Genomic DNA, 14552 nt, shown 5'->3' with positions numbered 1-14552 from the left:
CCAGCTTCTCTTCCTTATTTTTAATAAACACATAACCCCAAGATTTATGCAGGGCCCAGTCCATTTAAGACTCTTCTCAAATACTACCTCCTCCCAGAGGATATCTCTAAAAATAGTAACCATTTATTCTCTATTTTTCTTCACAACATTCATCACTAACTGACATTAGTTGATTTTTTGGGTGGTGGTCTGTTTCCTCAACTAAAAGTTAAGCTCCATAATGAAGACAGGGATTTTGTTGCCTTCTCAACATCTGGAACAGTGTCTGGCAAAGAGCAGACACTCAGAAAATATTTGCCAAATAAGTAAGCTTAACTGAGCTATCTATCCAAATAGTTCCTTAACGGTGTTTATTGTTGTCTATGAAATAGACAAAAATTCAGTGTTTGCAAATTTGTTTTTTCATCCATAAGAATAAAAAGAAATGAAAGCAATGAAATAATCACTATAAATAATTATATTCTGCGTCAGAATGAAAATATTTCCAGAACATTGTGGGAGCCTCACTTGTTCATCAACATTACCTGTTTTTATCAAATACTGTCATTTGTGCAACAAATGTCTTTTCCCCATCCTCACGATTTCGTTTTCTTCTGGCTGGAAGCTCTTCATTGACATCTAAATTTAACAAACATTTCTCATAAATCAAATATTAGAACAAAAATGTGTTATTTATGAGATATGGTGCCTTAAATAAAACATGCTACATTTATCCCAAATGAGGTACAAATTACACTAAAGTTGCAATAATACACAGACTATATGTTTTCCAATTTTGCATTTTTACTATATGTTCTTTTTAACACAACATTAACCTCACATCTTTGCAAATGCTAATGTTTCTATTGAGAATTATCTTTGCTAGGCAAATTCCTTCTCACTCATGGTAACTCTCCAAAAACTTCAAACAATACTTCAAGAGTCAAAGACTATTTTTTCCAAGGTGGTTCTCTGCTGAACTTCACATATACCTGTATTATGCCACTTATCATTTTGCTACAATGATTTATTTCATGTCTATTTCCCTACACTAGGTTGTGAGACTCTGGAGGATACGATTGAATGTTTTAATCATCTTCAATTAAATTAGATCATCCCCAGCACCTATGCGTTTGTTGAATGAATACCTCAAAGATGAATTCACAATTGTTGGAAGAATAGAGTGATGGGTAGGGGGATAAATATGCAACAAGTATAAAAAAAAGTTCATTGTTAAATCTAAGAGGTAAGTAGATAGGTGTTCACTATAAAACACTTCTCATTGTCCTTTATGTTTGAAAATTTGCACAACAAAATATTGAGGTGGAAGTGAATTCACTGCTTGCTTTAAGACTCAGCACCATGACTATCATGAAGAAACACTGGGACAATCATTTTCAGTGACCATCTTAACCTCCAGTGATAAAATCTAGTAAAAAAAATTACCAATATTTTCATTGGTTTCTCCATTAATCATTCCATTAAACTCTCTTCTTCCTGGACGAGTCACTCTAAATAGCAACGAGTAAGACTTCACCATATGGCTGTTACTAGGTTCAAATTCATTACTGGAAACTGCAAGGGACGGGAAATTTCCAGGTTTTGTTTGATTGAGGTCAGGATTCAAAGGCACCTGCTTTTTACCTGTGGGAACTTGCCTTATTGGACAACTTACATCCTGCAAAGGTAAAGATTATTAAATTATATTTATTTGTATATAAGCAGTAAGATTTATAATAAAACTTCTAATCATAGCTATAGGAAACAATGGGAGATAGACCATGATCACCAAATGGAATGTTAAAATTCTAACCATAGTTCTGAAAATTGTGAAGCAAAAATAAAAATTTGAAATACTTATATTCCAAAATATTAAAGCAACTGACGTTTTCTCCAACATAATAAAATTATAATGACACAGTATATCTAATATTTAGCTAACAGTGATCTTAAACAGTTGTATATTAGAAATACAGAATTAAAAGCATGCTACATATCTCTGGTAAGGCTTTTTAACAACAACAAAAAAACCATGTCAAAATGTTAAACTCATGTACGTTTATCAAATCTCTTAAATATTCTATTTTAACATGACAATGACTAATAGGACCATTAGAAATTAAAAAATGACTAATAATCCCATGGTCAACGCTACATTATTAAACAGTAAATCCATATAGTTAAAATATGTTGTTTAACAGAAAGGATCATCATCCTTAAAGAAAGAAAAACAAAACTGGTTTTATTTACCAATGATCATATTCTGAGTAATATCCTGTTATTGTATGATTAGTTACACTGAAAATGCATACTAGAAAAACTGGAAGGATCAGAAGACCTTTATGACAGTATCTTACAGCAGCTACTTCTTTTAAAACAGACTACATACAGTCTAAAAAATTTTCTATTTTATAAGACTATCAAGTGAAAACTTTGAAATCTCACCCACCCCCAGGTCTTACACTCTGGAGATAACTAATACTAGCAGTTGGCTGTGTACATTCTTCCAGGAAAATGTTTACCCCGATACTTTTTTTGAACGTAAGAATGACTGTATTTATATTCGTATCTTATTCTAAGTAATGTATCTTGGATTTTCATATCATCACTTGTTGTAATGTGTATGGAGGTTAGGTAGGAGTAAGGAGTGATATTTCCCTTTTTTTTTTTGAGACAGAGTCTCAAAAAAAAACAAAAACAAAAACAAAAAAAAAACAAACGCTGGAGTGCAGTGGTGCGAACTCGGCTCACTACAAGCTCTGCCTCCAGGGTTCACCCCATTCTCCTGCCTCAGCCTCCCAAGTAGCTGGGACTACAGGTGCCCATCACCAAACCCAGCTAATTTTTTGTATTTTTAGTAGAGACTGGGTTTCACCGTGTTAGCCACTCGATCTCCTGACCTCGTGATTCGCCCGCCTTGGCCTCCTGGATGCTGGGATTACAGGTGTGAGCCACCACACCTGGCAAGGAGTGACATTTCCTAACTTTACATATATATTTTTTTTCTTGAGACAGTTTCACTCTGTCACGCAGGCTGGAGCTCAGTGGTGCAATCATGGCTCACTGTACCTCGACTTGCTGGGCTCAAGCAATCCTCCCGAGTAGCTGGGACCACAGGCACACGCCATCATGCCTAGCTCATTTTTGTATTTTTGGTAGAGACAAGGTTTTGCCATGTTGCCCAGGATGCTTGAACTCCTGGGTTCAAGCAATCTGCCCAGTTCTACCTCCCAAAGTGCTGGGATTATAGGTATGAGCTACGGCAACCGGCCTTTACATAAACTTTTAAAAATAAAGTTCCACTGCTGCCTCCGAGGCACCTTAGTCTACTCCCTCCCAATGTTTGAGGCCCTTATGGCCTATGGTCTTGGAAGAATATCAGTACTGGGACCCTGGACCCAGACCAGTTCCCACTCCTCTTGAAACACTCAGGGACTTGAGGCAACTAAAGGTAGATCTGTTGGCTTTGATCCATTGACCAGGAAACATCATAACACTTGTTTCTATGGTGAAATAACTTCACCTTATAAAAATTTGAAGCAATGTATTAATAAGCGAATGGCTAGTAACACTGACAACAAAATTTCTTTGCCTGAGAGCAGTGTTAAAAAGGATAATCTTGTGGGAAAAAACTCTCTCTTAGCCCTTATCTAAAATATCAATGGGTACAAATAGCTAAGAAATACGCTAAGAGACTGAAATGGTAGAAAGGCAACTAAATTTATGCCAAATGCTAAAACAGTTTCTCCATTTCCAGACTCCTATAGTGTTGGCCGGGCGCGGTGGCTCAAGCCTGTAATCCCAGCACTTTGGGAGGCCGAGACGGGCGGATCACTAGGTCAGGAGATCGAGACCATCCTGGCTAACACGGTGAAACCCCGTCTCTACTTAAAAAAAAAAAAAAAAAAAACTAGCCAGGCGTGGTGGCGGGCGCCTGTAGTCCCAGTTACTCGGGAGGCTGAGGCAGAAGAATGGCATAAACCCGGGAGGCAGAGCTTGCAGTGAGCTGAGATCTGGCCACTGCACTCCAGCCTGGGCGACAGGGCGAGACTCCCTCAAAAAAAAAAAAAAAAAAAAAGAGAAAGTGTTGTACAGACATTTATTAAAAGACTAGAAAAACTACACAGATATGCGAGTTGGCAAAAGAGGTTATCAGTTTTATAATTAGGCCATCAACATATTCCTTAAGCTTTCAAAATTTAAAACTCAGCTTTAAAATACAATATATATGCATAAAGATGTCCAATTAAGCAAATTATTCCATTTAATCTACCAATATCATTTTACTGACATTGACATTACCTTTCTTTTTTTGTGGCAAACTTTCACAAGCAGGACTTCCAGGGTAACAGAATTTTGTTCATTTTCTGAGTTTTGTGATGGCTTATCTAAATAGAAAATCAGTATTTTAAAATATATTCTAAAAATATATAAACACAGTACTCATTTTGTTAGTAAGTCAGGGAATTTAAAACAGATTTCCCATAAGACTTCTCAAAAGTTCACTCATTCTTTTTTCCTCAAATCACTTCTAAACTTACAGCAAACTCTTTAAAAGCCTTTATATATAGTCTAAATAAACCGTTCACAAGACAAATATAGTTATTGTCCTATATGCTGTAATTTTTTTTCCGTTAGATATAGGTTTTGCTCTGTTACCCAAGGTACAGTGCAGTGGCACAATCACAGCTCACTGCAATCACAAGCTCCTGGGATCAAGTGATCCTTACACGTCAGCACGTTAGCCTCCTGAGTACCTGGGATTACAGGCGTGAGCCACCATGCCCAGGCTGTAAGTATAAAAAATATTCACTGGTAAGGCATAATGGCTCATGCCTGTAATCCCAACACTTTGGGAGGCCAAGGCAAGAATATCACTTGAGGCCAAGAGTTCAAGACTGGCCTGAGCAATACAGAGACCTCGTCTCTACAAAATGTCAAAAAATTAGCTGGGTGTGATGATGGGTGGCATGTGCCTGTAGTCCTAGCTACTTCAGAGGCTAGGTGGAAGGATCTCTTGAGCCAAGGAGTTCGAGGCTGCAGTGAGCTATGACCCTGTCACTGCCCTCTAGTCTGGGTGAAACAGTGAGATCCTGTCTCTAAAAAAAATCTATACATTTCTATGTTTATATATATGTGTGTGTGTGTATGTGTGTATATATATACACACATACACACACACATACACATATATTTCCTAATTCCTTTTTTCTTTTTGAGACAGACTCGCTGTCACCCAGGCTGGAGTGCAGTAGGGCGATCTTGGCTCACTGAAACCTCTGTCTCCCAGGTTAAAGTGATCCTCCCACCTCAGTCTCCTGAGCAGCTGGGACTACAGGTGCGCACCACCACATCCAGCTGATTTTTTTAATTTTTAGTACAGATGGGGTTTCACCATGTTGGCTAGGCTGGTCTTGAACTCCTGACCTCAAGTGATCCACCCGCCTTGGCCTCCCAAAGTGCTGGGATTAACAGGTGTGAGCCACCACATCTGGCCATATTTACTGAATATTTCTCATTTGAAGATTTAATATCTTTGTTTGTTTTTCAGACAAGGGTCTGGTTATGTTGCCCCGTATGGTCTCAAACTTCTGGGCTCAAGTGATCCTCCCATTTTAGCCTCCTAAGTAGCTGAGACTACAAGCACATGGAACTGGGCCGGCTTGAAGATTGAATATTTATGATAATACACTGCTAGTCAAATGTAATTTTGACAAATACAGTTAAAGCTTCTTGGCAGAAAGCATAAATGAAACTAGTTGCAGGAGGGCCGGGTGTGGTGGCTCACACCTGTAATCCCAGGTGGCCGAATCACTTAAGGCCAGGAGTTTGAGACCAGACTGGCCAACATGTTGAAATGAAATCCTGTCTCTATTAAACATATAAAAATTAGGGGCCGGGTTCGGTGGCTCATGCCTATTGTAATCCTAGCACTTTGGGAGGCCGAGGCGTGCAAATCACCTGAGGTTGGGAGTTCGAGATCAGCCTGACCAACATGGAGAAACCCCATCTCTACTAAAAATACAAAAAATTAGCCAGGCATGGTGGTGCATGCCTGTAATACCAGCTACTCTGGAGACTGAGGCAAGAGAATTTTTTTTTTTTTTTTTTTTTTGAGATGGAGTCTCGCTCCTGTTGCCCAGGCTGGAGTGCAGAGCAAGCATCTGGGCTCACTGCAAGCTCTGCCTCCCGGGTTCACGCCATTCTCCTGCCTCAGCCTCTCAGGTAGCTGGGACTACAGGCGTCCGCCACCGCACCTGGCTGATTTCTTTTTGTATTTTTAGTAGAGACGAAGTTTCACCGTGTTAGCCAGGATGGTCTCAATCTCCTGACCTCGTGATCCGCCCGTCTCGGCCTCCCAAAGTGCTGGGATTACAGGCATGAGCCACCGCGCCTGGCCGAGGCAAGAGAATTGCTTGAACTGGGAGGTGGAGGTTGTGGTGAGCTGAGATCGTGCCACTGCACTCCAGCCTGGGCAACAAAAGCGAAACTTTGTCTCAGAAAAAAAAAAAAAAATTAGGTAGTGTGGTGGCACCCGCCTATAATCCCAGATACTTGGGAGGCTGAGGCATGAGAATCACTTGAACCTGGAGGCAGAGGCTGCAGTGATCTGAGATCAAACCACTGCACTCCAGCCTGAGTGACAGAGGAATTATTTTCTGGAAACAGAGATATTGACACAGTTCACTATCTTATTTACATCAATATCAAGAAAAATAAAAACAAAGTAAAACTGAGCAATCTTTGAACTTTATATATTTTGTCATGTAGATAGGAAAAAAGCTTAATCTGACTACTTTCCAAAAATTTCAGTGATGGGTAAACTATGTGTTCTACACAGGTCCCTGAGAACAAAGGGCTGATGAATGTATAAAATTAAATTAAAATTATAAGCTTCTGAAGAATTAAAGTCTAGACATGTCAGAAGCACCACAGAAAACAAAATACGATGACTAGAAATAAGGACTACAAGCACACCATTACAAATAATTGAAGGAAATCAAAAACAGTAATGCTACCCAGGTTACTTCTATATAAAAAATAGACCAGATCTAAGGTAAAAACTAGAAATTACATTAGCTGCTAATACAAATATGAGATTTCCAAATTTCTTTCTTTTTTTTTTTTTTTTTGAGACGGAGTCTTGCTCTGTCGCCCAGGCTGGAGTGCAGTGGCGCGATCTCGGCTCACTGCAAGCTCCACCTCCCGGGTTCACGCCATTCTCCCGCCTCAGCCTCCGAGTAGCTGGGACTACAGGCGCCCGCCACCACGCCCGGCTAGTTTTTTGTATTTTTAGTAGAGACGGGGTTTCACCATGTTAGCCAGGATGGTCTCGATCTCCTGACCTCGTGATCCACCCGCCTCGGCCTCCCAAAGTGCTGGGATTACAGGCTTGAGCCACCGCGCCCGGCCGATTTCAAATTTCTTACACAAAAACCCTAAGGTCAGTCTCAGTGGCTCACACCCATAATCCCAGCACTTTGGGAGACTGAGGTGAGAGAATCACTTGAGCCCAGGAGTTTGAGACCAGCCTGAGAAATGTAGTGAGATTCCATCTTAACAAAAAAAATTTTTTTAATTAGCCAGGCATGGTGGGGACGCTTGTAGTTCTAGCTGCTCAGGAGGCTGAGGCAGGAGGATCACTTGAGCCCAGGAGTTGATCACACCACTGCACTCCAGCCTGGGCGACATGAGCAAAACCCTGTTTCAAAAAAAAAACCACAAAACCCAGAGTGTCATTTTAAAATGGTTATATAAGAGCAGTCGGACAATTGGCAAGGTTGTCTTTTGTCTTTTTCAGATAGGGTCTCACTCTGTCAGTCAGACTGGAGTACAGTGGTGTGATCTTGGCTCACTGCAGCCTCAACCTCCAAGATTCAAACAATCCTCCCACCTCAGCCCCCTGAGTAGCTGAGACTACAGAACAGCTAGGACTATAGGCATGTGCCACTGTGCCCAGTTAATCTTTTTTTTACTTCTTATAGATAGGTTCTCCCTGTGTTGCCCAGGCAAGCCTCAAGCAATTCTTCTATCTCAGCCTCTCAAGGTGTTGACATTATAGCTGTGAGCCACCATGCCCAGCCTAATATTTGGGACTTTTTGGAGACAGGGTCTCACTCTGTTGCCCAGCCTGGAGCAGAGTTGTGCAATCATAGCTCACTGTAACCTTGAATTCCTGAGCTTACGCAACCCTGCCACCTTGGACTTCCAAGTACCTAGAACTACAGGACGTACCACTATACCTGGCTAATTTTTGTACAAGATGGGGTCTGTGTTGCCCAGGCTGGTCTTGAACTCCTGGCCTCAAGTCATCTTCCCGCCTCAGCCTCCCAAAATGCTGAGATTACAGACATGAGTCACCATGTCACGCCTCATTTTCAATCTTTGTTTCTTACTAAACAATACCAAGATAACCAAACTGGCATGTTTCTAATAATGGTTTTATTCCACTGCATAATAAAAAAAAGATATACAGTATACACAGACTTATGATGGACAAGCTGATAAGTATTTTTCCCTTTTTTTCTTTTTTTTTCTGGAGATACAGTCTGGCTCTGTCACCCCGGCTGGAGTACAGTGACGCAATCTCGGCTCACTGCAACCTCCGACTCCCGAGTTCAAGCGATTCTTCTGCCTAAGTCTCCCAAGTAGCTGGGACTACAGGCACCCACCACCAGACCCAGCTAATTTTTGTATTTTTAGTAGAGATGGGGTTTCACCATATTGGCCAGGCTGGTCTTGAACTCCTGACCTCATGATACACCCACCTCAGCCTCCCAAAATGCTGGGATTACAGGCGTGAGCCACCGCACCCGGCCGTATATTTCCATTTTTAAAACAACTCTAGACCGGGCGCGGTGGCTCACGCCTGTAATCCCAGCACTTTGGGAGGCCGAGGCAGGCAGATCACGAGGTCAGGAAATCGAGACCATCCTGACTAACACGGTGAAACCCCGTCTCCACTAAAAATACAAAAAATTAGCCGGGAGTGGTGGCGGGTGCCTGTAGTCCCAGCTACTCGAGAGGCTGAGGCAGGAGAATGGTGTGAACCCGGGAGGCGGAGCTTGCAGTGAGTCGAGACGGCGCCACTGCACTCCAGTCTGGGCGACAGAGCAAGACTCTGTCTCAAAAACACAAACAAAACAAAACAAAAAAAACAACTCTAATTCTTTCCAGCATGCTTTGAGCTTTTACTGGAGTAATATACTATGTAATTTCCTTTGCATAATATCTAAAATATTAATATATGCCATTGGTAATAGAGGTTATTTCAGTTGTTTTACTGTCTTTTTAAAACATGATGCAATATCATTAATTCAAAATATGCATAAAAGGTTCTACTGAGGAGATTCTTCACCTATTGAAGTTCTAAGACAATTTGTTAAAATCATCATTAGCCAGGCGTGGTGGCTCGCACCCCCTTGGGAGGCCAAGGCAGGTGGATCACGAGGTCAGGAGTTCAAGACCAGCCTGGCCAGCACGGTGAGACCCTGTCTCTACTAAAAATACAAAAAATTAGCCGGGCATGGGGCGTGTGCCTGTAATCCCAGCTACTCGGGAGGCTGAGGCAGGAGAATCACTTGAACCCAGGAGGCGGAGGCTGCAGTGAGCCGAGATCACACCATTGCACTCCAGCCTGGGCAACAGAGTAAGACTCTGTCCCTCCCGAAAAAAAAAATTTCATCATTAGCCTTTATAACTTAAAGCTCAAAAACATCAGAATCAACATTTTTTTTCCATTAAACATAATTTTATAAATTTACACTCAGAAGCCCCACTTTTTTTACATTCACAAAGGTATCTTGCTATTAAAATGCCACTTATTTACTTTTAAGTACATACCATTTTTGTGGAAGAAACCAGTAAATGTAAGCTGCAAATGAGCTGACAAGCTAAAAAAAAAAAAAAAAAAAAAAAAAAGGAAAATATTTTATCATTTTAATGCTCTGTAGTAAAATAACCTAGACTTATTAAAATATAACATTGAAATCAAAGTTACTTCAGCTCATTTATAAATATTTGTACTCAATTGTTATTCAGGCCCATGACTCTGCTTTCCCTGAAATATGACATCCAAAAGTGTGTCTATACACCTAACAAAACATAAGCATCAAAAAACCGCTCACAACTCACAAAAAATAAAACCACAAAAACACCAGAGCAAGGCAGAAAAAATCAGACCACCAAGTTAGAGGCCAGGTAATTTACTGTGTTTTAGTGTTCTACCTATAAAACAACAGCAGGTATGCCTTCCCACCTTTAAAAAAGGAATTTTGGAAGGTTTTTGGAATTCTTTTTGTTTTGTTTTAATGATGTTTTAATCAATGACTTCATCAAAAGGAAATTCTGAAAAGGGTAGCTAAATCCACACAAAAAAATTTGAATATTCTGAAGCTATGGAAATTCAACCTTCCCAATAAAAATGATATAGAACCATTACTTTACACTTCAAATAGCAATGAAATACACAATTACAAATCTGATATAGATGTATAATTTACTGTTTCAATATATCATTTTCACTGTTAGTTTTAGAAGCTATGGAAAAGTAAAAGAAAGCATGAACTAGAACTAGTGCTCCTTCTATTTCACAAATATTAACAACAGAAAAAACTATAAGGATGGGACAAAATAAACAAAAGCATCAATAAGCTTTTGAAGTACTTTTAAACTGCAAAACAGAATACAGTTGTTGATCAGGAGACATTCATAAGTTTCCTGAGCATAGTTTCCATAGTGTGACTTGTATAGACACCAGATTATGGAGGGCTATACAGAACAGATGGTGGGGAAATGAAAGCAGTACTGATCCCTTATTTAAGGCATTTACTAATGGGCACTAAAGACTAGTAAAGGGCGTATGTGTGTGTGTGTGTGTGTATATATATATATGTATTTTTTAAATGATGGTGACAATCTAGGCATTTTTGTAATCACATGGGAACAGTTACAGAAAGACACTGCAGCAAGAGAGTACTAAGGAGCAAGTAATGACTGGAAATAAGGACATATTATGAAGAGGTTAGCCTTGTAAATTTGACCAGGACTTCTCTTTCTTTTTTTTGAGATGAAGTTTCCCTCTTCTCGCTCAGGTTGGAGTGCAATGGCGCAATCTCAGCTCACTGCAACCTCCGCCTCACGAGTTCAAGCGATTCTCCTGCCTCAGCCTCCCAAGTAGCTGGGATTACAGGCGTGAGCTACTGAGCCCGGCTGGACTCCCCTTTTTCTAAGATAGAGAAATAAGAGGCAAATAAGTAAGACATTTCCATGGAAGATGGGGGCTATCTCCATCTACTTAGTGAAATAGGCCATGAAACGGTCTGCTAAAAAAACTACAGGGTGGGCTGGGCACAGTGGCTCACGTCTATAATCCCGGCACTCTGGGAGGCCGAGGCAGGGGATTACCAGCTCAGGAGTTCAAGGCCAGCCTGGCCAGTATGGTGAAACCCCGTCTCTACTAAAAATACAAAAATTAGCTGGGTGTGGTGGCACGTGGCTGTAGTCTCAACTACTCGGGAGGCTGAGGCAGGAGAATCGCTTGAACCTGGGAGGCAGAGATTACAGTGACCCGAGACTGCGCCATTGCACTCCAGCTTGGGCGACAGGGGGAGACTCCGTCTCAAAAACAAAACAAAACAAAACAAACAAACAAAAAAACCAAAAAAACCCTACAGAGTTGGGGTTTTAAAGGGCATTTCTAGAACAGTAGTACAGAAAGTATGCTGAGGGCCTGGTGCAGTGGCTCACAATTGTAATCCCAGCATTTTGGGAGGCCAAGGCAAGAGGATCACGAGGTCAGAAGATCAAGACCATCCTGGCTAACACGGTGAAACCCAATCTCTACTAAAAATAGAAATATTAGCAGGCATGGTGGCATGCGCCCGTAATCCCAGCTACTCGGGAGGCTGAGACAGGAGAATCACTTGAGCTCAGGAGGCAGAGGTTGCAGTGAGCCGAGACTGCATCACTGCACTCCAGCCTGGGCAACAGAGCAAGACTCCATCTCAAAAAAAAACCAAAAACAAAAAACACAAACAAACAAACAAAAAAAAGTATGCTATCAGTAGAGGACAAAATTATTATGGAAGAGTAGAACTATAAGGGTCCAAGCAGAGTTAGAAAGCACAGGGCTGGCGCCTATGGCCATACCACCCTGAACGTGCTGAATCTCGGAAGCTAAGCAGGGTTGGGCCTGGCTGGTACTTGGATGGGAGAAAGCAAAAATATGAAGTTTTAGAACAGCCGGGCGCGGTGGCTCATGCCTATAATCCTAGCACTTTGGGAGGCCGAGGTGGGTGTATCATGAGATCAGGAGTTCAAGACCAGCTTGGCCAAGATGGTGAAACCCCCGTCTCTACTAAAAATACAAAAAAAAATTAGCCAGGCGCAGTGGCAGGAGCCTGTAATCCCAGCTACTCAGGAGGCTGAGGCAGGAGAATCGACTGAACTTGGAGGGTGGAGGTAGCAGTGAGCCCAGATCGCGCCACCGCACTCCAGCCTGGGCGACAGAATGAGACTCCGTCTCAAAAAAAAAAACAAAAAACAAAAAACTAAGAACCACCACCACAACTTAAGTATCAGCCAGGCATGGTGACTCATGCCTGTAATCCTAGTACTTTGGGAGATGAGGCGGGTGGATCACGAGGTCAGGAGATCAAGACCATCCTAGCCAACACGGTGAAACCCCACCTGTACTAAAAATACAAAATTAGTGTAGTCCCAGGTACTTGGGAGGCTGAGGCAGGAGAATCGTTTGAACCCAGGAGGCGAGGGTTGCAGTGAGCCGACATTGCGCCACTGCACTCCAGCCTGGGCAACACAGCGAGACTGTCTCAAAAAAAAAAAAAAAAAATGGTATACAATGGGAGTCTTAAAAACCTATTCTGTATAAATAATTCATATATTATAAACATTTTTACATGAATCAGGTAATTTCTACATGCCATTTTACTAAAAAGACAGCATTATCCTAGAAAAAGTTCCATAAATACTACCTTACTATAGCAGAATTAGCTAAAAGCCAAAACATAAGTTAAAGAGGAACTACAATTCTCACATTAGAAGATAATCCATTAGTCACAACAAATCTATCCTACTCTTCATTGCGTCAATTAAACCTACATACTAAGACCAGATTAACTTTCTTAAGAATCTTTTTTTTTTTTAATCTATCATTCCTTTCTGCACATCTACTGAGACCCCAAATACCAAATCTTTGGTCTAACTGCTGAAATGGTTCCCATTTCTTGTTCTATGAAAGCCTTACATATAAAGATAGAATAGAATTTATAAGAGTCAGAAAATCCAAGTTTGAATTCTGGTGCCACTTATTCGCTGTGGTCTGTTATCTATAAAATGAGGATATTTTCTCTCACAGTGTGAGGCTTCAGATTTTGTTTTTGCTTTCAGACAGGGTCTCACTGTGTCACCCAGACTGGTGTGCAGTGGCACAATCTAGGCTCACTGCAACCTCCAACTTCCAGGCTCAAACGATCCTCCCACCTCAGTCTCCAAGAGTAGCTGGGACTACAGGCATGCATCATCACGCCTGGCTAATTTTTGCATGTTTGTGGAGTCAGGGTTATGCATATTGCCCAGGCTGGTCTCAAACTCCTGAGATCAATAGATCCACCTGCCTCAGCCTCCCGAAGTGCTGAGATTACAAGTGTGAGTCACTGCGCGCCTGGCCTAAGGTTTTTTTTTTTTTAAGGTTTTAATTCAATCAATTTTTTTTTCTTTTAGAGACAGGGTCTCGCTATGTTGCCCAGGCTGGTAATGAACTCCTGGGCACAAGTGATCATCCCACCTCAGGCTCCCAAAGTGCTGCGATTATAGGCATGAGCCACTGTGCCCAGTCAGGCTTGCACAAAGTAATAAAGTAACCAGCAAAATACTCTCTCCCTCTTCTACAAAGACCCTAAACCCAACCAATCAAGAGCTAAATGACCACTTTATCCCTTTACAAGCACTCCTATTTACCACTTTTTAGTCACTATTTTTCCATACACATCTTTTTATTAGTGTCCCTAGCATCTAGCAGTGTCTTACAGAAAGTCACCCAACAAATTTTTTTTCATAAGATAATGTCCTAGAGTAATACATATTTAAAGGTCTGGAATCAAGGCCCATTACATTGCAGTACTATTAGTATTATTTACATTATTTTTCTGAGAAGTCTGAGGGTAAGCTCCAACTATGAAATACCAGAAAGATCTTACATTTATTTACCCCAGAGTATATTTTAAATCAGTGTTACTCAAAATGTGGTCTACAAACTGAGGTCACTAGGAAAAATGTTACCATTCTACAACAACTCAAGAAATTGAGAATACTACTAAAAACACACTGAAAATTAAAAACAAATAAACAAAATGATCTTTCACCACAGATGATTTGAGACAGTTTTAAATGGTACATTATACCTTAAAAAGGATAGCATGTATAACCAGCTTTTTTTGTTTTGTTTTTCGTTTGAGACGGAGTCTCACTGTCGCACAGACTGGAGTGCAATGGCGTGATCTCAGCTCACCGCAACCTCCGCCACCTAGGTTCAAGCAACTCTCCTGCCTCAG

The 14552-nt window shown here is 41.0% G+C and overlaps 1 protein-coding gene across 3 annotated transcripts in view; it reads right to left on the bottom strand.

The window, feature by feature from the left end:
- SUZ12 (SUZ12 polycomb repressive complex 2 subunit) overlaps positions 1-14552 on the bottom strand; it is a 64268-nt gene that overhangs the window by 24668 nt on the left and 25048 nt on the right. For all 3 annotated transcript variants that reach the window (XM_021928911.2, XM_021928909.2, XM_021928910.2), the window contains 4 exons: positions 9823-9872; positions 4282-4367; positions 1426-1657; positions 525-618 (listed from right to left, as the gene is read on the bottom strand). In XM_021928911.2, coding sequence (XP_021784603.1) covers positions 525-618; positions 1426-1657; positions 4282-4367; positions 9823-9872 — 462 coding nt within the window. The remainder of the gene's footprint in view (positions 1-524; positions 619-1425; positions 1658-4281; positions 4368-9822; positions 9873-14552) is intronic.

This window comes from Papio anubis, chromosome 17, assembly GCF_008728515.1.
Source record: "Papio anubis isolate 15944 chromosome 17, Panubis1.0, whole genome shotgun sequence".
Lineage (NCBI taxonomy): Eukaryota > Metazoa > Chordata > Mammalia > Primates > Cercopithecidae > Papio > Papio anubis.
This window is presented reverse-complemented; position numbering and strand designations above follow the sequence as displayed.